Source organism: Rhinopithecus bieti, unplaced genomic scaffold (genome assembly GCF_001698545.2).
Source record: "Rhinopithecus bieti isolate Rb0 unplaced genomic scaffold, ASM169854v2 scaffold_16097, whole genome shotgun sequence".
NCBI classification, from domain to species: Eukaryota; Metazoa; Chordata; class Mammalia; order Primates; family Cercopithecidae; genus Rhinopithecus; species Rhinopithecus bieti.
Genome location: NW_016808851.1, coordinates 237,697 through 260,576, shown reverse-complemented (window position 1 = coordinate 260,576; position 22,880 = coordinate 237,697). Strand labels below are relative to the sequence as shown.

The 22,880-nt window shown below is 44.7% G+C and overlaps 1 protein-coding gene across 1 annotated transcript in view; it reads right to left on the bottom strand.

The window, feature by feature from the left end:
- Positions 1–17,332, bottom strand: part of PPP1R14C (protein phosphatase 1 regulatory inhibitor subunit 14C) — a 108,234-nt gene extending 90,902 nt beyond the window's left edge. The window contains exon 1 of the mRNA XM_017887639.1: positions 16,383–17,332. Within this exon, the coding sequence (XP_017743128.1) occupies positions 16,383–16,688 (306 nt within the window). The 5' untranslated portion in view covers positions 16,689–17,332. The remainder of the gene's footprint in view (positions 1–16,382) is intronic.
- Between the last annotated feature and the right edge of the window lie 5,548 nt (positions 17,333–22,880).

Below are 22,880 nucleotides of genomic sequence, written 5' to 3'. Positions count from 1 at the left end.
GAGGGGAGGGGAGGGGAGGGGAGGGGAGGGGGCTGAGAGCACACAAGACAAAAACTGGAATGGGCACTTGGAATTTAGCAACATGGAGGTCATGAACCTTCTGGGTGGAAAAGAAGGACAAGCCACACAGCAGTGGCTAAGAAGGGCACAGAAGTTGATAAAATGCGATCAAAGAATATAGACAATCTCTGTCAAATGTAGCTGAAGATAGGAAGAGAGAGAAAGGCTTTTGTGTGTATTTGTGTTCTAATAGTTTACTGAGGTATAATTTACATATCATAAACTGCACAGATCTTCAATATACAGTCTATAAATACTCTTGAATACTCTTGAAACAAAGGAACAGCTGATGATACAGAAGTCAGCCCCTGAGCAGTTAGAAGGGGCTGGGCTCCAGAAGGAAGTCGAAGAGTGATCCAACCTTCCTTTTAACTTTCCTTCCGTCCTGTGGGTGGTGGTACCATCCTCATCCTCAGAGACTGTCTTTCCTGCCCCTGAAAAATGAAGACACCAAAAGAGTCTTCCAAAGTGTTATGTGTTCTATCCAAAGTGTGAAGGCTGCTTCCTCTGAAAATATAAAGAATCTAATATAAACAAATTTACTGGCTTTTCTTCCTTATTTATAATTTTTTAAAAATTTAAAACCCATCTTCCTCAAAAAGAAAAGATGGAAAAAACACCAATCAAGCTATTCCAAACATTGTAAAGCCCTGTGGCAGGAGAGGGTTTGTGCCCCTTTCTCACCCATGACAATAAAACAGTGGGATACTCATGCCTGCCCCTTCTTAAAAACAGCTTTGAAGCTATTCTCTTATAGGACAAATACATGTACATTGCACAAAACAGATAAAATAAATTACCCACAATTATACTAAAAAGCACTACTAATAGTTACCATGTATCATCCGAATCTCTTTTTTAGATACATATAAAAGATATCCTATGAAAAAAGAGTTTTACCTAGAATACATGTTATCTATTATTACTTAATTCAAATGTGATAGAGCTCCTACTGCAGAATGGTAATTCTCTTGAAGCAATCCAACAAGAGTTTTCATTCTGGAGTGTTGATTAGATTATTTTACATTCATAAAACCTGGTGTGTGACCAAATTTGCAATCAAGGTAGAAACTCCACCAATATTCCATAATAAAAAAAAACTCATAAGCCTCTGCCCCCCATTGGGTCAAAAAACAACCTTTAATTTGAATACATAGATTAACAAGGCAGAATCAGTTATAGCAAAAGCCTAGTAGATGTTGCTAATAATACCTTCATAAATATTCTGAGCTTTGGGGGGATAGTTTTTCATATTATTAATCCTCAAAATTTCTCTGAAAGGATTAGATCATTTAAAAGTGGAAATTAAAGTTAGCCAAGGATGATGACTGACAATCACTCTTAATAAAGGTAGGTAGTGGGCAGCCTGCTCATCCTTCTAGACAGACCAAGCCAGCTCCCCTACCCCAGGAAGATGGGAGGGTCTATCCTAGAAGGCAATGTCTCTGCTATGGTTTGAATGTCCCCATCAAAAGGCACGTTGGAACCTTAATTCCCAGTGCAGCAATGTTGGCAGGTGGAAACTTTAAGAGGTGGAACTTAATGGGAAGAGCTTGGGTCACAGAGACTCCACCTTCTGGGCCTAGGTGTCTTGGTACAGTTCTCACTACAGTGAGTGAGTTCTTGCTCTTGTGAGACTGGATTCATTCTGGAGGTGACAGATTAGTTCCCACCAGGCCAGGGTCTGTTTTGACCCTTCACCTGTATCCACTTCCCCTTTGACCTTCCATCATGTTATGACATGGCATGAGACTCTCCCTAGAAGCCCAGAAGCCAAACACATGCAGTGCCATGCTTCTGGGACTCCACAGCCTCCAGAATCATGAACCAAACAAGCCTCTTTCTTGATAAATCACCCAGTCTCAGGTATTCTGTGACAGCAACACAAAATGGACTAAGACATCCTCTCAATCAGGGCATGAAGGATGTGAAAAGAACCTGTGTGTGTAACCAGTAGGTATCTCCGAAATGAAACAATGAGACAAACTGTTTCCCATCACTAGTAAGAAGCCATACTTATGAGCTTTTCTGTTTCTTTTGATTTTGTAAAGTGGCGCTAGAGGTAGGAAGACATTCACAAACATGGACTCCTGGAGCAGAAGGCTGAGGTCCACGCCCACTCCACCCCTCCTGTGTAGACCACACTCTCTCACATCCTTGGAGTTGTGGTTGTAACAGCTGACATGAGAATTTCATTTTACTAAATATTTTATACATTATCTGTATCTCATTCTTTGCCCTCCTTCAGAGTTTCTAGTAAGGTGTCAGTAATTAACTAAGTAAACTAATTCCTCATTTTGTTCTTCAGAGTGATGAGTTAACTCAACCTTGGGATCATTCACCATTGAATACAGCCCATCACCTCTTTGAACCCCCAAAAGGGTTCTTAATCTAAGTCTAACATGGGATGTTCCCAAGGTTTAAGGCATGACTGGCAGCTAAATGCTTTGGAGTCTCTGGCTAATTTAGGTGGCAACCTTTCCACAATACAGACAAGTTTTCATTATCTAAACATCTCTCCATGTAAACTGCTTCTGGTGTAAGATTAGTAAATGCTGAACCATAGGATATAAAAGATATCCTATGAAAATGTTTTCCTTTTGATGAAGAAATGGAAATCGTAACATAACAAAAGGCACTTGTCTAACAGAGAGAGTACGTGCTGTTTTCTTAGTTTTAATATTTCTAGGGTGATTTCATTATAGCAAGCATAATCATGTTTTGGCACCAAATCAATGACTCATTTTCTTTTGACATGTCAGAGAGCGGCCACAATCCAACACAAACATGAGAAAAACCAGTTGACTAATTTGAATTGTTATGTAGAGTATTAGCTCATAAGAACCAAACAGAAAAGCCACCTCTGTCAATCTGAAAACTCAACACCTCACCTACCTGGCTTGAAACAGATTTAATTCCATTAATATTAGCAGAAATTAATGAAATGGCTTTGCCAATTGCACTGTTGACATATAAATATAAGAGAAAAATACTAACAGATGATTGGCGGCAGCAGCTAAGGACTTCAGCAAAAACATCATTTAGCATAAGCAAACCAAGTTATTAATAGTTTTTTACATTGTACTTAGAAAAAGCATTACTTTACTTCTACCATGTCAGTGATAATATCTGCTGCCTTCAAATATGTAAGATAAAATATATACTCGTATCCCTTGGCTTATTTAAAGAGAGTTTCTAACTTTTTTTTTTTTTGAGTCTCACTCTGTCGCCCGGGGTGGAGTGCAGTGGCCGGATCTCAGCTCACTGCAAGCTCCGCCTCCCGGGTTCATGCCATTCTCCTGCCTCAGCCTCCCGGGTAGCTGGGACTACAGGCGCCCGCCACCTCGCCCGGCTAGTTTTTTGTATTTTTTAGTAGAGACGGGGTTTCACCGTGTTAGCCAGGATGGTCTCGATCTCCTGACCTCGTGATCCGCCCGTCTCGGCCTCCCAAAGTGCTGGGATTACAGGCTTGAGCCACCGCGCCCGGCCCCGAGAGTTTCTAACTTTTAACCTCAAAAGGGATTAAGCATGAAGCCAATAGATAGCCCAAGAGCTCAAGGATTCCATGACCAACTGCCCATGCAAACCTGGCAAAGAAAGAAAGAAGTAGCTCACTCACTGGGGTGTCTACTTCAGAGATAATGGATTTGAATTTTCTTTTCTTTTTTTTTTTTTTTTTTTTGAGACACAGTCTCACTCTGTCGCCTAGGCTGGAGTGAAATGGTGCAATCTCAGCTCACTACACCCTCTGCCTCCCAGGTTCAAGCGATTCTCTTGCCTCAGCCTCCCGAGTAGCTGGGATTACAGGCGCCCACCATCACACCTAGCGAATTTTTGTATTTTCATTAGAGACAGGGTTTTATCATGTTGGTCAGGCTGATCTCAAACTCCTGACCTCAAGTGATCCAACCGCCTCAGCCTCCCTGTAATGTGCTGGAATTACAGGCGTGAGCTACCGCGCCCAGCCAGGATTTGCATTTTTCTTAAGAAATGGCTGACTCCTGTAAATGGTTCACTTAGGAAATAACAGAATCCTGTAAATTGTTCAACTAAGATGAAGCATATTTGAAAATGTACCAAGTAAATCAAACAAAAAAGATTTGCTCAATCTATTGGCCAAACATGCTAGAATACATGGAAGGTATCTGGGGGAAATGGTGCAACTGATGTTCACAGTTTCCAGGAAGCAAGCCTTTTAAACAGCAAGGCAGTTTAAACTTGGGCATGTTACAAAGACTCTTGGAGCCTCCCCATTTTCTCATTTTAAAATGGAGTAACTACTTATATCACAGAGTATTTATGTGGCTCAAATGGGATTATCCAATGGTGCTTTATGATTCTATCATTATACCAAATAAATATTACAAAGAATAAGTTTTGCTTTTCACTTCCTGCTAGAACTGTCCATAAAAAATCTTAAGTTTTTCTTGTTATCCCCTCTTATTAGTCCTAAAACTAACTATAAAGTGACACTCCAGGAATAAACTCCCCAGTAGAAAGTAATTTGCTCAGTGTGGATTTAGTCATGCTCTTATTCAGGCTAATTTGTACATTTCACCTCATTCAATTTTACTCCTGAAAGCTGCTGTGATTTTCCCTCTCGGATGCTCATTTCATATCTCAAAATGAACCTCTCTCAAGTTAAAATAAATACCACCATTAGTTAATTAGGAGGTGACAAGATAAAGGACAAACAATAAGAACAGAAAAGCACCCCCCAAAGTCAATATTATAGGTTATATGCCTAAAATCTTAAGTCAAACATGCCAGTTCTTAAAGGTTAACCCAATTAAATGCAAAGAAAAAGCAGCTATGGTGGCTGTAAGTGTCTGTGCTGTCAGATTCCAAACTTAACTTGAAAGCCAGTAGTTAAGGAGAGGTTTCAGAAGAGGAAAAGATGATTTTTTTAAAAAGTTCTTAAACTAATCCTTACATTCTAGTCCCTATCCAAGCCACTCACACAAGACATCATGCCAGTGCAGGATGGATATGCTCCCACTTCAGCTACAGGAAATTAGCTCTGCAAATTTGATGGCCCTTTGGTGAACTAGTCTAATCCTTGTCTCAGGTTTGCCTTGAAGGGGAAGACACTTCTATTTCTCCTGCTTTTAATATCACTCTTTCTTTGATACATCTCACTTTTGCCAGTGCAGCCCTGGCTTTAGCATAGAACATCTAAAGGTTGGAGCTGGAAAGCCCCAGACCTCCCTCATTTTTTTCAGATGAAGAAAGAAAACCTGAAAACAAACTCTGTGACTTGCCAAGCTCATCTAGCTGGTCAGCAGTGGCCCGACTAAGATGGAACTCACAGGCAAGGGCCATTCCCACTACCTCACACTGGGAACGGCTGACCGGAATTAATCTCATAGTTGCCAGCAAGGTTCTCACAGCCACAAAGCATACATCCTGCCCTGGCTTATTCATTCCTGAAGCCCAGCTCTTAAGAGATTACTTTCTCTTACTTAAGATCTGACTTCCTATTAAAATGAAAGATAACTAAATTGTTTTTAGTCATTTGCATTATAATGTCAGTGAATTTATCATATCCTTTCCTAAACACAGACTTTGAGTAAAGACATGTGCAGTCACTATGTACTAAATAACTGTATTGAATACATTAACACAGCTGTGAACAGGACAGAGTCCTTGCCCCAGAGAGCTTTCAATCCTATAGTCTCCTCCATTCTTCTGCCATAATGGGAAGGATTCTTTGACTTTTTCTACCTTTTCCCTTACACAGTTTAAAAGGGGTGAAGCTTCTTATAACCCCTTTCCTTCTCTATGTTATCTGTTGAACAAGTGAATGAATGAGTGAGTGAATGAATAGTCCAGCCCTCCACAGCTCCTTCCACAGTTTTCCCCATGGATTCTTTCAAAATGAAGAAGCTGTTTCTTAATCACTTTATTCCTCAACCATAAAGTGATTATTTAGAGACCCACCTACACTCTGGTCTTCTCTTTTTTCTAAGCTTTTACTCAGTGGAACAGATTTCCAAAATGCCAGTGCTGACTAAGAAAAACCTGGTGAGAATGTATTGGCCCTAGCTTTTAAGCAGAGGCAGGAATCCAGGCTTTCATTCTTGTTCTATGAAGACTTGTATGAGCCTGTTGCTCCGAGTATTATCCACAGATGGAAAAGCACTTGCTACTTCCTTGCACAAGCATTTCTACTCGCATAGAAATAAGCAATTCCTGTGCAAACAAAATTCTTGGACATGCTGAAGACTTAAAATTACAGAGAATGGCAGTAACTCGTGATCCCTTTCTTTGAAGACTTTCATTACCCCACACATCTGTGCCTTATGCCACAACTTCCTTTTAGTTCAGATGTTCAAAGGACTCCGTAGTTATAATTTATAACCAGGAAAAAGAACCATAACTTCAAGTTGACAGTGAAAGAGCAGGTTTTCAATACAGGCAGAGCCAAATTATATTCATGTGTTTAATTTTGGGAACACATTTCTGAAATGCACATCACGAAACCAGAAGCTGCAGCCACTGTCACTCACTGATAGTCAAATAAATAGCACAGACTGAGTGGCTCAAACAACAAGCATTTCTGTCTCACAGTTCTAGAGGCTGGAGGTCTGAGATCAGGGTGCCAGCATCCTCCTCCTGGTCTACAGGTGGCCGTCTTCCATCTTCTTGCTGTGCTTTCATGCTGCGCCCTTGCATGGCAGTGAAAGCGAACTCTGGTCCCTTCCTCCCCTTTCAAGGGCATTAATCACATTACAGGACCTCCACCCTCATGACCTCACCTAACGCCAATGACCTCCCCAAAGTCCTCCCTCCAAATACCATCACTCTGGGGACTAGGGTTTCAACCTATGAATCTGGGGGGACACAAACATTCAGTCCATAGCAGGGACACCCAAGTGCAGCCAGGTGTATGAGAATCACCAGGGCTGCAAAGGTACAAGATTCTGCCTGCAGGAGGCTGCAGTGAGGGTAGGAGACAGGATTACAGAAAGAGGGGCCCTGGAAAGGCCCCAGAGCCAGCCTGACAGCAGGAGATGGATCAGAGAAGCTCCTGGGAAGGTACTGCCAAGTGCCAGGCTGAAGAACAGGTGCAAGCTAGACAGCTAGGGATTGGGGGCAGGGGAGTGAGTGGAGGTGATTCTGGCAGAGGGGTTCCTGCTGAGTTGCCTTAGGGACTCAGCTGATAGCTGAAGCAGCAGGGCCAGGGGTGGCCAGAGACAAATCCAGAGACTGGGGCAGGGAAACCCCTTAGCCCTGGTCACGTGCTAAAGGGCTCCTGCTTTATCCTGAAGGCTGTGGGGAATAAGATCCCACCTGGATTTTAGAAAACACACCAGCTACAGCACATGGAGGTGGCTCTGAAGGACCATGGGGAGCTGGAGCAGGGACAGAGTGGGAGCCCCAACCCAGGAACCAGAGACCCTGCCACCTGCCAGCCATGTGGCCTCTGACGGGGAGCTGCAGCTCAAGCTCTCTGTACTTCAGTTTCTTCACCTACCTTGCAGAGTTACAGCGAGGATTAAATTAGCACCCATGAAGGACGAGGTTTGCAATCAGCACTTCTTCAATGCAGCTATCAGGAGCAATGGGAACATCATAGCTAAGTGACTTTGGAATCAGTGTGACCTTGGACAAGGACAAGCGACAACTCGGATCTCAGCTGCTTCCTCCAAAAAATGAAGAAATGAAGATAATACCATCTCCTTCATAAAGTTGTTAGGAGGATTGATGGTATGAGGTAGGATGAAACAATAGCAGCAGTGGTGGAGGGTGCGGTAGCAGGAGTAGTTGCCGTAATTTGAAAGAAACTGGGCTACAGTGACCATTGCTATTACACAGGTGAGAAGTTACAAGGAGCTGGATTAAGGCAGCAGCAGGGACCAGTGGAGACTCAGATTTCAGAGCTGTGGGAACATCAACAAGACTTTGTGACTCCTGGGTGTGACAGCAAGGAGGAGGCAAGAGATAAGCATGCCACGTAATCTTGGGCTGGAACAATTGTGGACAGCAGCACTTGCTGCCCACTGACGGAAGTGAGGAAGAGAGTAGGTTTGCTAAGGAAGATGAGAAACTCATTTTCAGACCAGTTGAATATGAGGTTTTTCTGGAGTACTATGTGGCACTGTCCATTTCAAAGTTGTCTGAATACATCTGGCACACAGAAAACAGATCAGGGCTAAAAATACGGAGTTACACGTTGTCTGCATATGGACAACAACTAAAACCACAGGAAGGGTCCTGTCATCCAGAAAGAGCACGCAGGAGTGAAGGAAAAAAAAAAAAAAAAAAAAAAAAAAAAAAAAAAAAAACAGAAAAGAGAGCCAGGGCCCAAAGACAGAGAAATGTCATCATTGAAGAGCAGGCAAGAGAGGAAAAACCCAGAAAGGAGGACAGGAAGGGCAGAGAGAACACAAGGAGTAGACCAGGAGACCGGATGGCCCACAGGGCCAGGGGACAGGGTTACAAAAGGAGAGGGTGAGGAGTGCCTAAGGCTGCTGAGGTCGAGTCAAAGAAAGGTGCAAACATGGCCATGGGATTGAGAAACAAGAAGGTCCTCAGGGAAGCCAGTTGGAGCTGACATCAGTTTGTGGTGGATAAAGGAGGAGTGTGTCCTAGGGGGAGAAAGATCTTCCAGGAAAATAGTAAGGGAAGGAGAAAGACAGGGTGGCACGTGCGGTGGGGGAATACAGGGCGGAGGAGGGGAAGCTATTTGTGTGGTAGTGGGGGATGGTGGTGGTTTAAACAGAAGAGAAAGACTTCAACTTGTGTATATGCTGAAATGAATGGGCCAGAGAGGTTGAAAACTCCGCCAAAAAAGGAGTGTCATGAATGAAGTGCCTGGAGGGTGGCTGGTCTAGCTTGCACAGGAGGAGACTGGGAGGTGCCTTGGAAAGGCAGGTGAAGTCTTGAACTAGCCCAGTGCAGGAAACAAGAGCAAGAGCGTGCACTACAAACTAAACCATGTGGCCAAAGCACATGCCACATGGAAAACAAAATTCAGATTTGATTCTTCCCTCCATCTAGAAAGAGACTTCTTGGCAGAGAGCTGTGGGCTAGGTGAGGGAGGCCAGGGGCTGCCAGGTTGTTTTAGGCTGGGAGGAAAAGGACAAACAGAAGACAGCAAAAGCACACATGTACCCACAGAGATGAGAACAACAGGCAGAACTAGTGTGGCAGGGGCACGTTAGGAGCAAAGGAAAAGACAGTGGACAGGACTCAGGGAAGACCACATTTGCAAAAGAATTTTCTCAACCTAAACTTCAAAGTCAATTGGCTACCACTACCACCTTCCAGTTCCGTTTGGAGCAAGTAAGTCAATGAAGAAAGGTGTATTTTCCAACACACTGACATAAAGCTGTAAGGATGCAAGAATGTGATATGACTATAGTAACAAAAACACAGATTGACTTTTTCCCTAGCCATGTCTATGATAAAGGAATACCACCAACTAATTCAGATACAAAAACATCAGTGACTTTTAAACATTTGCTGAGCATTTATCCTTTTACATTCATTCAAGCAAATGCTTAAGGGTTGAAGAACTGTGTCCTGCTACGAACTTTTAAATGATGAAAATTGAGACAGTTCCTTGCCTTCAGGTTGTTACAGTCTAACTTCCCCACACATAGGTAAAAATCCACTGAAACACAGAGAATGAGGAACGCTCTAGAAACAGGAGGAATAGTTTAGAGAATATTTGCCCATGTTCAAGTTCAAACACACACCAACACCCCTGACCCTAAAGTAGCCATATACTCTTCTCCAAATTATTGCACTAAATAGATGTGAATACCTTGTTTTCCTTCCCCCCTTTCCTTTCTCTCCACGTCACAGAGAATAACCAACAGTTAGTGGCAGCTTGTGGCTCCAATAACACTGATGTGCTATGTCCTAAGTACTATGCTTGGTGTCTCACCAGTCAGTCCTCCTGACAGCCCTGCAAAGGCACCAGGATGATTTCCTTCAACATACAGAGAAAGTGGCCGGGCGCGGTGGCTCACACCTCTAATCCCAACACTTTAGAAGGCTGAGGCTGATGGATCACTTAAGCCCAGGAGTTCGAGACCAGCCTAGGCAACATAGTGAGACCTTGTCTCTACAAAAAATAAAAAAAAAAAAGAGGTGGGAGGATCACTTGTGCCTGGGAGGTCGAGGATGCAATGAGCCATGATAGCCCCACTGCACTCTAGCCTGGGCTCGCGCTCTCTCTCTCTCTCTCTCTCTCTCTTTCTATATATATATATATATATATATATATATATATACACACACACACACACACACACACACACACACACACACACAAACATATATATATATATATGGAGACAGTGAGGCTCAGGGGGGTGAAGGAAAGTGCCTAATCACATACACCCACTGAATGACAGGGTCACGTGTGAATTTAGGTTCATCTCACTTCAAAGCACACATTGTAACCACTGCTTCCACCCCACATTTCCCTAACCACTGTTCCAAAAGGAATGTGTTAAGCAGTTTTCTTTTCTTCCTTTGGCAATTTAGAATTCTTGTATCTACTGACTTTTTTTTTCTTTTTTTTTGAGGCAGGCTGTTTCCCAGGCTGGAGTACAGTGGTGTGATCTTGGCACACTGCAGCCTCGACCTCCCCGGGCTCAGGCGCATGCCACCATCTTTGGCTAATTTTTGTATTTTTTGTAGAGATGGATCTTCATCATGTTCCTCAGGCTGGTCTCCAACTCCCGGCCTCAAGCAATCCATCAGTGCTGAGATTACAGGCGTGAGTCACCATGCCTGGCTTTATCTACTGACTTTTTGCATGTGTAATTTACTCCTTAGTAGTTTACAGGTTGAGTTTATGGAGTTTTTTGGGTTTTGTTGTTGTTTAAAAGTCTGTCCTCAAATACCTGAACAAATGGGGATTTACCAAACAATCCACAAGACGAGTTCTAAGCAGCAGCTTCTACCTTCCAGCTTGGGCACTAAGAAAGTAGCAAAGCCGGCTAATGCGATACCGTACCTAGAAAGTCTATGGAAATCCAGGACCTGCACGTAAAAGGAGAGAACTCATCCAGGTACAAGAACTAACCTGCTGACAGTGTGTCCCCCACATGCACACACATTTACAAGGTACGACAACAGCATCTGGAACAGGCAAACCATGGGGTTCACATAGGTGCCAGGCTCTGTCCTGTTTCAGGAGGCAGGACAGGGCATTCGTTAAGGTGCTCCTGACTCCCTGGCCATAGCCTTGCTCTGTCACATCCCAGCTGAGAGTCCTGGGGCAACTTCTTAACTTCTCTATGTCTCAGATTCCACCTCCACAAAATGGGGGTCTCAGAGGTTGTTGCCAGGATTACACGACCCTTGCCTAGTACATGCTAAGTACTCAGCCAGTGCCTGCTAACTCTATTACACACATTTAGGCTTATCCCTTTCAGAAGCAGTATTTTTAAAACTGCAGGTCACAACCCATAAATGCATTATGAAATAAATTTAGAAAAATAAAATCATCGTCAGGCGCGGTTTCTCACGCCTGTAATTCCAGCACTTTGGGAGGCCGAGACGGGCAGATCATGAGGTCAGGAGATCGAGACCATCCTGGCTAACACGGTGAAACCCCACCTCTACTAAAAATACAAAAAATTAGCCAGACATGGTGGTGGGCGCCTGTAGTCCCAGCTACTCAGGAGGCTGAGGCAGGAGAATGGCGTGAACCCGGGAGGCGGAGCTTGCAGTGAGCCGAGATCGCGCCACTGCACTCCAGCCTGGGCGACAGAGCAAGACTCTGTCTCAAAACAAAGAAAAACAAAATCATCATTTTTCAGAAAGTGAGGAATAAAACACTGTATTTAAACATTAATGACATTGTATTTCAGATTACTTTTATAATATTTTTCCTTAGCATACATAGTAAGATTAAGTGGTGCCCTATGACTCTCTGTTTCTATGTATCCATGTGTCAGGCAGCAATCTATATATCCAGATGTATCAGGCAGCAATCAACAGGATATTTATTTCTGTGTCACCACCAACATCTCTCAGAAGACAGTTTTTATAAAATGGGGGTAACGGGGAGTTAGGGAAGACTGAAAGGTGTAGTAAGTCAGGAACCATTTTATAAAAAGCAGACATTGGAAGCAAAGGGAAAGACCTACTAAGTTGACAGAACAACACAGCAAGTACCCGAGGCACACAAGCTTGTTTATGGCTAGGATGCTACGGGCATTGCAATCATCAGAGCTCAGGAACATGTTTTTATTTCCAAAGCAAATTGAATTGCAAAACTGGAAGTACAGATGTTATCTTGATGCTGGGCAAACTTGGAAATATTCATGACTTATCCAGTAAGTCATCTTGCAGTACTTGTTAAAGTAGATATTATGCCAGATTTCAAATGCTCTTAAAAACCACCAGGGTTGGCCAGGCGCAGTGGCTCATGCCTGTAATCCCAGCACTTTGGGAGGCCGAGGCATTCAGATCATGAGATCAGGAGTTCAAGATCAGCCTGGCCAACACAGTGAAACCCTGTCTCTACCAAAAATACAAAAATTAGCCAGGCATAGTGGCACGTGCCTGTAGTCCCAGCTACTTGGGAGGCAGAGGCAGGAGAATTGCTTGAACCCGGGAGGTGGAGGTTGCAGTGAGCTGAGATCGGCCACTGCACTCCAGCCTGGGTGACGGAGAGAGACTTCACCTCAAAAAAACAAAAACAAACAAACAAAAAAAACCACCAGGGTTTGGAAGACATAAAAAAAGTCTTTAAACAGAAATCCTTAAATGTGGATACAGATGTAGATTTAGTCTAACAGTTACGTTATAATCAAATTCCTAGCTGAAAATTTACCTGTATAAGCCTTCCCATGAGAAGATGAGATGGAAAAGAACTGTAAGCACATAACAAATCATTTTGGAATCCAATAAAAGCACTTATCTATGTATTTAAAAGGCTGTTTGGCACGATATTTTATAATGTTGCCCTTAGGCTAGGTAAGAGGGGGCACGCTCCTGCCATAACCTGTCTTCCTGAAGACTTCCTATGACAAAGTGGAGCCATCTATCCAGAACCAGTGTCCTTCCACCTGGTTTTAGTCTGTGATCCAGGTCCCCAGAATTCCCTTCTCAAATCCCAAGTAGCTTCTGGGGCATGAACAAGCTCCTCCCATATCTGTCCTGCCCAAGGGGGACATCACCACTGGTGTGTGCAGAGGCATCATGGTCAAGGAGTGGCAGGTGCATACCAAGACTGGGCGTGCAGGTGGACACAGTGTCCTTCACCAGGTGGGACTGTACCAAGGATGGGAAGCAAAAGGAAAGAAACCTGGGCCAGGGCAGAGTCTCCCAACTGCATTTCAGCTCATGACTCTGGGAAGTTACATTTTGAATTCAAAATGCAAACTTAGCCTTCCAGGTCATTATGAAGATGTAGCTGTCAAGATCAGTGGATAGAAGAAATTTTATACAAATGTTGTTAGTTTGACTCATAAGTTGTAAGCATTTAGACAGATGCCCTGTAGATCTTCATTTGTTCTCTTGCACGGTACAGACAGGCCTGGTTATACGGTTATATGGTGGACTCAGATTCCAGACTGGGTTCATCCCCAACCCAAACCCACCCACCAGCTACATGAGCTTGAAGAAGCCTTTTAATCCTCCCTGAGTCTTCATTTCTTTATTTACATTTAAACAAGCATAAAAAGAACATCTTCTTTATAGTGTTGTTGTGAAGACTAAATGAATTAGCCCAAAGTACCTAGAAGAGCACCTAGTCACCTAGTAGGCAGGTAATAAATTCCCCTATGACATTATTCTCATACAAAACTGATTAGTCACTGCATACTTCCAGAAAAAAAACCACAGACAGAAAGTGGTTCTGTGTATTTCTTCTTTCCTCTTCCTCTTTCCTTTTAAATACATTGCTTTATGCTTCTCCAAAAGATTATTTTCTATTCTGAAAAGGTCAGGTCATCTGACTGCTGACCTGCCTGGATCAAGTTCTTCTGAAATTAAAGATGTGTTCATATTCTACCCCAACTCAGCAGGTAACTCAAGCCTTTGGCAGGTTTGAAGTTTGAAGCCTGGGAAATTGGCTGTGTCACTTTCATGGGCTGAACATTTGAAAGAATTACCACTTTTAAGTGTAAAAAGGACATTTCCTAATCTTCATATGCATGAGGTTCGGAGCTACAAGCCAGGGTATGTCCTTCTTGATTCACAAACCAGAGGCTGAAATACTTGAAGCTATCAACAAAGAAAGGATACTCAACAAGAGAACCCAATGCTAAAAATAGAGCCCTATCAGCAGAGAAATAGATGCAAAGACACAAGCCTTTATTTGGCTACCTATTTGCCCATGTTTCTTTATTATTAAATGAAGGTGCACCACCAGCACAGTGATTACAAATTGCCAACAACCTCCTAATGATTTATACTCCTTCAGCCAACAATGACTGAACAAACAACTTGAAGAGAAATACTTGCCACATATTAACGACATGCAGGCAGCATATAGCATCTTGTATTATTTCACCACAAAAATCTCCCTTTCAAATGTCTAGCTGTTTGCTACGGATTGAAGATTTAAAACCCAAGAAGAAAAGTACAATACAAGGAAAAGATTCAAGCTCATGTTTACCCTTTAAAATATATACCTAACCTACATGTTCCACACAGCAAACAATCAAACCTCCATTTTTTCTAATTACTCTGAAGAATTTTTAAAAATATATTGTTTATCAGTCTACTCAGGGGGAAGAGCTCTTTCTAGTTTCCCAATCTATGTCTAATTAGTCTCCCACGAAAAGAGCCATGCTGGAACATTGTTAATTTCAACAATACTTTTTCTATTAACTCAAATCTTCTCCAAATGGAGAAAAAAAAAGTATGAAATAAATGAAAATTAACTGGATTCTACAGAGGCAGGACTGAGCACATCCATTCATCCAACAATAATCCCATCTACATCAAATAATGTTGTTTCTTTACCGAGTTTTGCCAACTTCCTATAAAAATCTCATGAGCACTTCTTATGTTTACCAGTTTTTATTTATGCAATTAAATTGGCTTTTTGTAAGAGCTGGGCTGGAGAAACAACACATTTTTACAACCCCATTAGTCATACAGTCGAGCTTCATTATATTATAATCATTCATTGGTAGTAATGAGTATGCTGTTTCCTTGTGCAATGAGGGTGTTTAAGAACATGTGTCTTCACAACAGGCCATGAAATGTGTCAAATACAGAATACCCAACATTAGTGGTAAAGCCTATGAGTTCATCTGGTTGTCATCTTTGTTGAAGAGCACAACAGTTGAATGAACACAAACCTAGCTTTAGATTAGAAGCCACAGCCTTAATTATTAACCCCTTCATGCTTCCACCCTTTCCAAACTCCACTCCCTTAAGAGGAGGACACTTCATTTAGAATTAATTACTGTTATTCAAGATGCTCGTGCGAGATCATTTTGGCTTCAGTCGTTTTGCTTCAGTTTATTCTACATATTTATCCCTACATCAAACATATACACGTCCCTGAGACTTGTGTATGACCTTAGTCCCTGGACTGTGGGAAGTCACGATGTCGTGCAGGAGAGGGGAGCTGGGAGCCTGAAGCTGGCAGATCCCGGGATCCCGCAGGCCCCCCGCAGGGCTCCCGCCCTTCCACGGAGGCACCCGTCGAGGTTGCCCCAGATGCTCGTTCTGCGCCCATCAGTTGGAGTAACTGAGCTTAGAGAGGAAAAACTACGGCTTCAATAAAGCACAACGAGTGCAGCTCTGATAATGCAGGAACGAATTATGGAGACACCGTCGGGGCTGGCTAGAAAGGGGAAAGCGTTCCATCTCAGGATTTTCACAGGGAATTTCGGGAACCAAGGGGGCCTCTGAGATCCCCCAGAACCTCTCCTTTCCACGAGACAGCTTCCTTCCTTCCCTGCTCGTTCTCCACAAAAATCAGGGCTGCCCGGATCCCAGCAGTGAGCGCTGCTCTCTTTGGCTGCTGTTTCCCCAACGGCTGCTAAGGCGCAGCTGGAGTGAGCCCTTCCGAGCCCCGCTTTGCGCAGCTGCAGCTGGAGCCCAGAGGCACCCGGAGCTGGGAGAAAAGCACTGTGCTCCACAGGACCCAGCCCTCCCCACGGCCACCAAGGGGGCCCAGGCACCGGCAACCGAACCCAGACAGGGGCGTCCCAACCGCTGAGCCCGACGCCAGAGGGCACCGCGGGGGAGAGAAGGCGCCGCGCCTCGCTCCTGGCACTTGGTCCCGGGAGTCAGGGACGTGCGCGCCCCAGAGCTGGAGCCCTGGAGAATTCCTGCGCGGGCACAGAGGAGCTAGAGAGGTCCCCGACCCTCCCAGCCCCGCGCCCAGGTACCTCGCAGCCGTAAAGCTGACCCAGCTGCTCCACGATCCACTCCTCCAGCACCAGCCGCTTCCGAAGCTCCTTACGATCGTATTTCACTGTCACTTTTCCCTGCTGGTGTCGCCGCGGCTGTTGCTGCTGAACCTGCCCTGCGGCGGCCGCCGTGGCCACGGGCGCCGAGTCCTCCCGGGAGGAGCCCGAGCCGCTGCTGGAGCTGGGGCTGCCACCCGCGCCACCCCGGGGGCTTTGGAAGAAAACCCGCGCGCCGCCGCCGCCGGTCCCTCCGGCCGCCTCGCTGCTGCCCGTAGCCACCGACATGTCTCCGCACGCCCAAGCCCGAGTGCGGCCCGGAGGAGGGGCGGGCGGAGCGCGCCCGGCGCCGCTACCACCTCCGGCCCGGCAACCGCATGCGAAGGGCTCCCCGGCACCTGCTCCGCGCAGCGCGCGCCCAGCCGCCCGGCTGCTCTGGGAAGGCGGGAGGAGCCGCGGCGGGAGGAAGGAGGGCGGGGAGGACGGCGGGGCGGGGACCGCAGCCTTAAAGACGCCGCCGAGGACCCTCTCAGTCCAGCTACCGGAGGCGGGATCTGGCGCCTGCGGCAGAGAGGGCCCGGGACGTGGGAGTCCCCGCAGGGCGGAAAATGTGTGCGCCTAGACACTGGCGGTCGCCGGTGTGTAGACTCTGGAGGGACGGGCGTGGGGCGGGGTGCCAGGAGGTGCTCCTGCGCGGGTGTCCGTGGCCTCTAGTCTCAGAGACAGGAACTCGCGCTTCTCCCGCAGTCCCGGAGCGTAGGAAACGCGCCGCCTCTCGGGACCTCCACCTGGCGCAGCCCTGGGCAGGACCCGCAGCGAAGGGGACACAGGAAAGGACCGCGCCGCAGGCTCCCCTTGGAGGTTTTCCTAGCCCCACCGTCTCCTCGTTTGGCTGGGTAGTGTCCCCTCCCCTCCCAGCCCCGCCCCGCGGCTCCAAACACACATTCCTATTCATGCCACGATGGATGCCACTTCCTCTCTGGCTTGTGAGAAACATCGAAGAGGCGATGTTTGTGCAATAAGGCAGTCACGGCGCTTGAGAAATTATTTCCAGACCAGTGTTTTCTTTCCTTACTAAGCATCTGCTTAATCATAGGCAGAGCATTAGGATATCTTCATATCAAAGGCCAGGAAGCGTGACGGTGCTCAGGCAAGGCGGCTGGGGGCATCCAGACAGTAAACATTTCTCTAAAAGGGTCGGCGACAGGGCCCTGGTTTCACATTTCTAGCGTTGCGTCCCCTGCACTGCCAGCTTTCTCTCAATCCCATTCCAAACAGCCCCTTCCACCCAGGAGAGCAACAGCACTGCCTGACTCTACTGTAAAACATCACAGCCTAGTAGTTACACATGAAGGAGCTTATCAGAAGGGTTAGGACAATAAGGTGGGGAGGGAAGTTGTAAACAGAAAACTGCAAGTGAAAAATTAGGGAGACACTAACATATTCTTCTTGTACATAACAATACATTCCTGTACAGGAACTGATAGAAACCACAGAGACGTCCGAACGAATACAAGTAAGTGACTTTTATGAACGTTTTGTTTTGTTTTTTGAGACAGAGTCTCTCTGTCGCCCAGGCTAGGGTGCAGTGGTGAGATCTCGGCTCACTGCAACCTCTGCCTTCAGGGTTCAAACGATTCTCCTGCCTCACCCTCCTGAATAGCTGGGATTACAGGCATTCGCCACCACGCCCAGCTAATTTTTGTATTTTTAGTAGAGACAGGGTTTCACCATGTTGGTCACGCTGGTCTCGAACCCCTGACCTCGTGATCCCCCCGCCTGTGCCTCCCAAAGTGCTGGGATCACAGGTGTGAGCCACCGTGCCTGGCCATGAATGGTTTTTCTGTTTTGTTTTGTTTGTTTGTTTGTTTGTTTTTAACAAAAGAGCCCTAAATGTTACTGGCAGCTACTCAAAGAAGTTTCTCAGAGATAAAATAGATAGCAAGTCAGTTTCCTCAGAGCACTTTCCTATGATGGAGAAGATCCTGTGTGGGGTTCTAGACTGACACTTACAAAGACAGAAAATAAAAGGAAGTAACCAGCAGGTTTCTCCTGGCGCTTCAGGCTCTGCGATCCACCAGTGTCCAGCTCAGCTCTACCCAGGCTTAGGATGGATCGCCTTTGTTCCCTCAGTCTGGGGTTTTCCAGTGAAAGCCTGAATAGAGATTTTTCCCAAAGTGTTCCACGCCTGCAACTCTTCACAGGGACATGTCAAGCCTCACAATGTGAAGGGGAAGGGTCTGTAGGGGTTGAAATAGGGTGGCTGGTGTGGACCCTGGACTCCTGCCATGATTACAAAGGGGTCAAAGCTGAACGATCTCTGGCCTAGAAGAGGCCAGCTGTCCTTTAGAAGATGGGTTTTGCACCGAGCCTATCAGGGACAAGGGAGACGAATTACCTTGATTGCCCCTAGAGATCGATGACCAGTCTCTGCACCACCTCTGCCCCTCTGCCTTTAGGGTGGGTCATTGTAAACCCCGAACACACAGCCAAGAGGGTGAGGGTGACCGCCTCAATAAAATGGAACTCTGTCTGCAAGGAGGAAGGGAAGGGAGGGCAGGAACCAGCCCCAGCGTCTCCCACACAGAATCAGCTTGTGTGGCTCCAGACATCTGGCTAAGTCGGCTAGCACCAGCTTTGACCAACTGCACTAATCAGGAGAATGCAAATCAAAACGAAAACAGCTTAAATGTTATTAACAAAGGAGAAACTACATAAAATCTCTACCTCATTCTGGCCCTGGGACCTGACAATACCTATTGTTTTAAAAATTGTGCCTGCCATCCTGCAGTTTAGCGAAGTCTGGGGAACTCCAACTCCTTCCTTTAAGTCTTTGGACAATGAAATCAGTCACTCAAGGACAACATCAAATAATTTATAAAAATTCACTAAGTTCTTTCTGAGAAATTCTGACATCAATTTTTTTCTCACTGCATAAGATGCTTTTCCTTTATGCTTAAAACTCAGTTTTCCTTACAACTCCAGAAATGACAGATACTAAAAGACATGGGTCTTAGGCATCTTCACTTACAGAAGAATATCCAGGAGATAGTCTCTTTCCACAGGTACGCTGGCCTTCAGATGTTCAAGTGAGTCACCCTTACTGGCAAATAGAGTTGAACCAGGGTCCCTCTTTAAATCCGTTTGCTCCACCCAGTACATAATTTATATTTAAAGTGAACTCCATATCATCTTCTCTACCCCCAGACACACACACTTCATTCTAGGTTTGAATAATTAAAACATAATGGCCTCATTTTGACAGATAGAAATACTGCTTTTGCAGATTTCAAATATTGAAGCCAAAATATTTAGGAATAAAGGAATTTTTCCTAGTCCAGAGACCCCTTACATAGCTATTTAAATTCAGCAAAACCAGTGATATTTCTCATCTACAAGAACAATATATGCATTTGTTCAAGGAAAACTTTTTTTTTTTTTTTTTTGAGACGGAGTCTTGCTCTGTTGCCCAGGCTGGAGTGCAGTGGCGCGATCTCGGCTCACTGCAAGCTCCGCCTCCCGGGTTCACGCCATTCTCCTGCCTCAGCCTCCCGAGTAGCTGGGACTACAGGCACCCGCTGCCACGCCCGGCTAATTTTTTTGTATTTTTTAAGTAGAGACAGGGTTTCACCATGGATGGTCTCAATCTCCTGACCTCATGATCCGCCTGTCTCTGCCTCCCTCCCAAAGTGCTGGGATTACAGGCGTGAGCCACAGCACCCAGCCGGAAAACACTTTTGTTTCTAGCCTATTTAGTCAAGTGTTTTTAGGTGCTGACTAATCTAAGACAATGAATAGTTTTCAGTGAATTGAATGGTCTGGAATGAACTTTTACCTGAAGGCAATGACTCCCGGCTATGAGAAGGCAACCTAAGGATGTTTCATTTGCCAGTATCTTTTTCTTCTTAGTTTTATGTTTTCTTAACTTGGGTATGTTTTACTTGCTTCCTGAATTGGACGAAGTTGTTTGTTTGTTTGTTTAGGAATTACATAGCTCCTTTATCTCTGAATATGGTCTTTATGCCCAAAGGTTGTTAGACAAGATGGATGACTTAATCAGGAGTCCTAAACTTTTGTCACCCCCCAGGAAAATAATTAAATACACATGTTTATACTCAGATGCAAATTTCCTTAAATGTCACAATAATTATGCAACACCTGGTAATCCACTTTGACAATGTTATAATTATATCCTGGAGGCCCACAAACCTGAACATAATCTTCTTATCTTGAGTAATAAATGTCAAATGATAAGGTGCCTATATCCAAATTCTCTCCAAGATTTGATAAAGCAAAGACAAATCAAAAATAATTTTCAGTCTGGTTTTCATTATAAATGTTGAAGAAACTTATTCTGTCCTTTGGGATTCCATTGGTTACCCACAGCATTTTCCATTTTCATTCCAGTATTTCATTGTTCTTTACAGTGATAACAGCACAGCTGTTGACAGTTTATCAGTGAAGTTTTTCTTTTGGCTACTGTTTCACCCTCTATTTTTTCTCCTTCTAGTTCTAGACCTTTGATTGTATCAGGCTGGGATCAATTTAGGATCGTAATTCCAAAATAATTTTGCCATTGCTTGCATTAAAAAAAAAAAAAAAAAAAGCGCAACAGCCGTCATTGTTGCAAGTCTCAAATTTTGTCTCAGAAACTAACAGAAGGTCTCACCTCACTGTTCAGACAGGATGAAAAATGGGTGAAAAAAAAATCCATGGCTTTATCTATCCCTTTTAACAAAGATTACATATCTCTGCCCATTTCAATAAGCCTAACACGTGGGGTATATTGTTTTCTTCTGAAAAACTAGGTTCAAATTTGTTTCTAGAGGAGCAAATTATCCTCCCTTCTAGCCAATGGCCTCTTGTGCTCCTCGCTTTACCACCAAACGTTCTGGAGGAAGTGTCCCTTCCCCCACGTCTCTAGGTCTTCCCATCTCATCGTGGAGCCCTGCGCCCTCGCTGAGGTCACCAGCCAGCTCTGTGTTGCTCAAGCGCAGGTGCAATTTCAGCGCTTATAAAACTTGACCTCTTGCCACATTTAACAATGTTGAACCTTTCCTCACTATTTAAACTCTCTCCTGTCTTGGCTCCGGGTACCAACATCCTCCTGGTTTTCCTCTTACCTCTTTATCTATTGCATCACAGTGAGTGTTTTTTGTGAGCTCTTTTTCCTACACCCCTGCCCTCAAGGTAGGTGTTCCCAAGTTCTGCCCTGGGCTCTTTCCTTGCTCATTCACAGCCTCCCCAGGTGCTTTTGCTAGAGCTCCAACTTCCTGCAGCTTTGACTCCCACCTACCTGCCACAGACTCCTCAAATCATTACCTCAAGCAGATCTAAAGCCAGAGCTTCAGATCTGTGGCATACCACATACAGTGCCAATGCACTCCACAAATGTCTTTATATTTAAAGTATATCAGTACATAGCTATAGCAATTCATGAGAAAACAAAACATTACAGTCTATATATATATATATTGGTCATGGGTGGCCAGCACAGTAAATAGTACTCAAGCCCAATGTTTTTCAAACATTTTTTAAAACTACAAACCACAATAAACACATTTTATGCAATGACCCAAATATATATCCACACACATACACTTACCCATTGAATTAGTCTGTTCTCACAGTGCTGTAAAAATACTACCTGAGACCGGGTAGTTTTTGTAAGGGAAATGGATTTAACTGACTCACAATTTTGCATAACTGGGGAGGCCTCAGGAAACTTACAATCATGGCAGAAGGGGAAGCAGGCACCTTCTTGACAAGGCAGCAGGAGAGAGAATGGGAGAAGGAGGAACTTGCCAAACACTTATAAAACCATCAGATCTTGTGAGAACTCAATCACTGTCACAAGAACAGCATGAGGTAAACCACTCCCACGAACAAATCACCTCCCACCGTTCCTCCCTCAACACCCGAGGATTACAATCCAAGATGATATTTGGGTGGGGACACAAAGCCAAACCATATCACCCATGTTTCATGTGATATACTCTGACACTTCCCACTCAATCTACTCTGTGTCTTTATGTTTAAAGAATGCTGGTCCCAGCATACTAAAGTGAGTCCTAACCCACTAAAGGATTGCGACTCACTCTTGCAAAAAGCCTACTGTTCAAACCACTGCTGGCAGCCTTCAGTGCACTTATGAACATGAATCCCGGTTCTCCTTCATCTTAATGGCACACTCCAGGGTGGTTATTGATACCCTTGATATTCTGGGGTTTTTTCTTTTTAAAAAAAAATTTTTTTTTTTTTTTGAGACAGGGTCTTGCTTTGTCACCTAATCCGGAGTACAGTGGCTTGATCATAGCCCACTGCAGCCTCTAACTTCCAGGCTAAAGCAATCCTCCACCTCCCAGCCTCCCAAAGTGCTGGAAGTTGCATACCACAATGCCTGGCTAAATTTTTTGTTTTGTAGTTTTTGCCTTTTGTTTTTAGTAGAGATAGGGTCTCCCTATATTGCAAAGGCTGGTC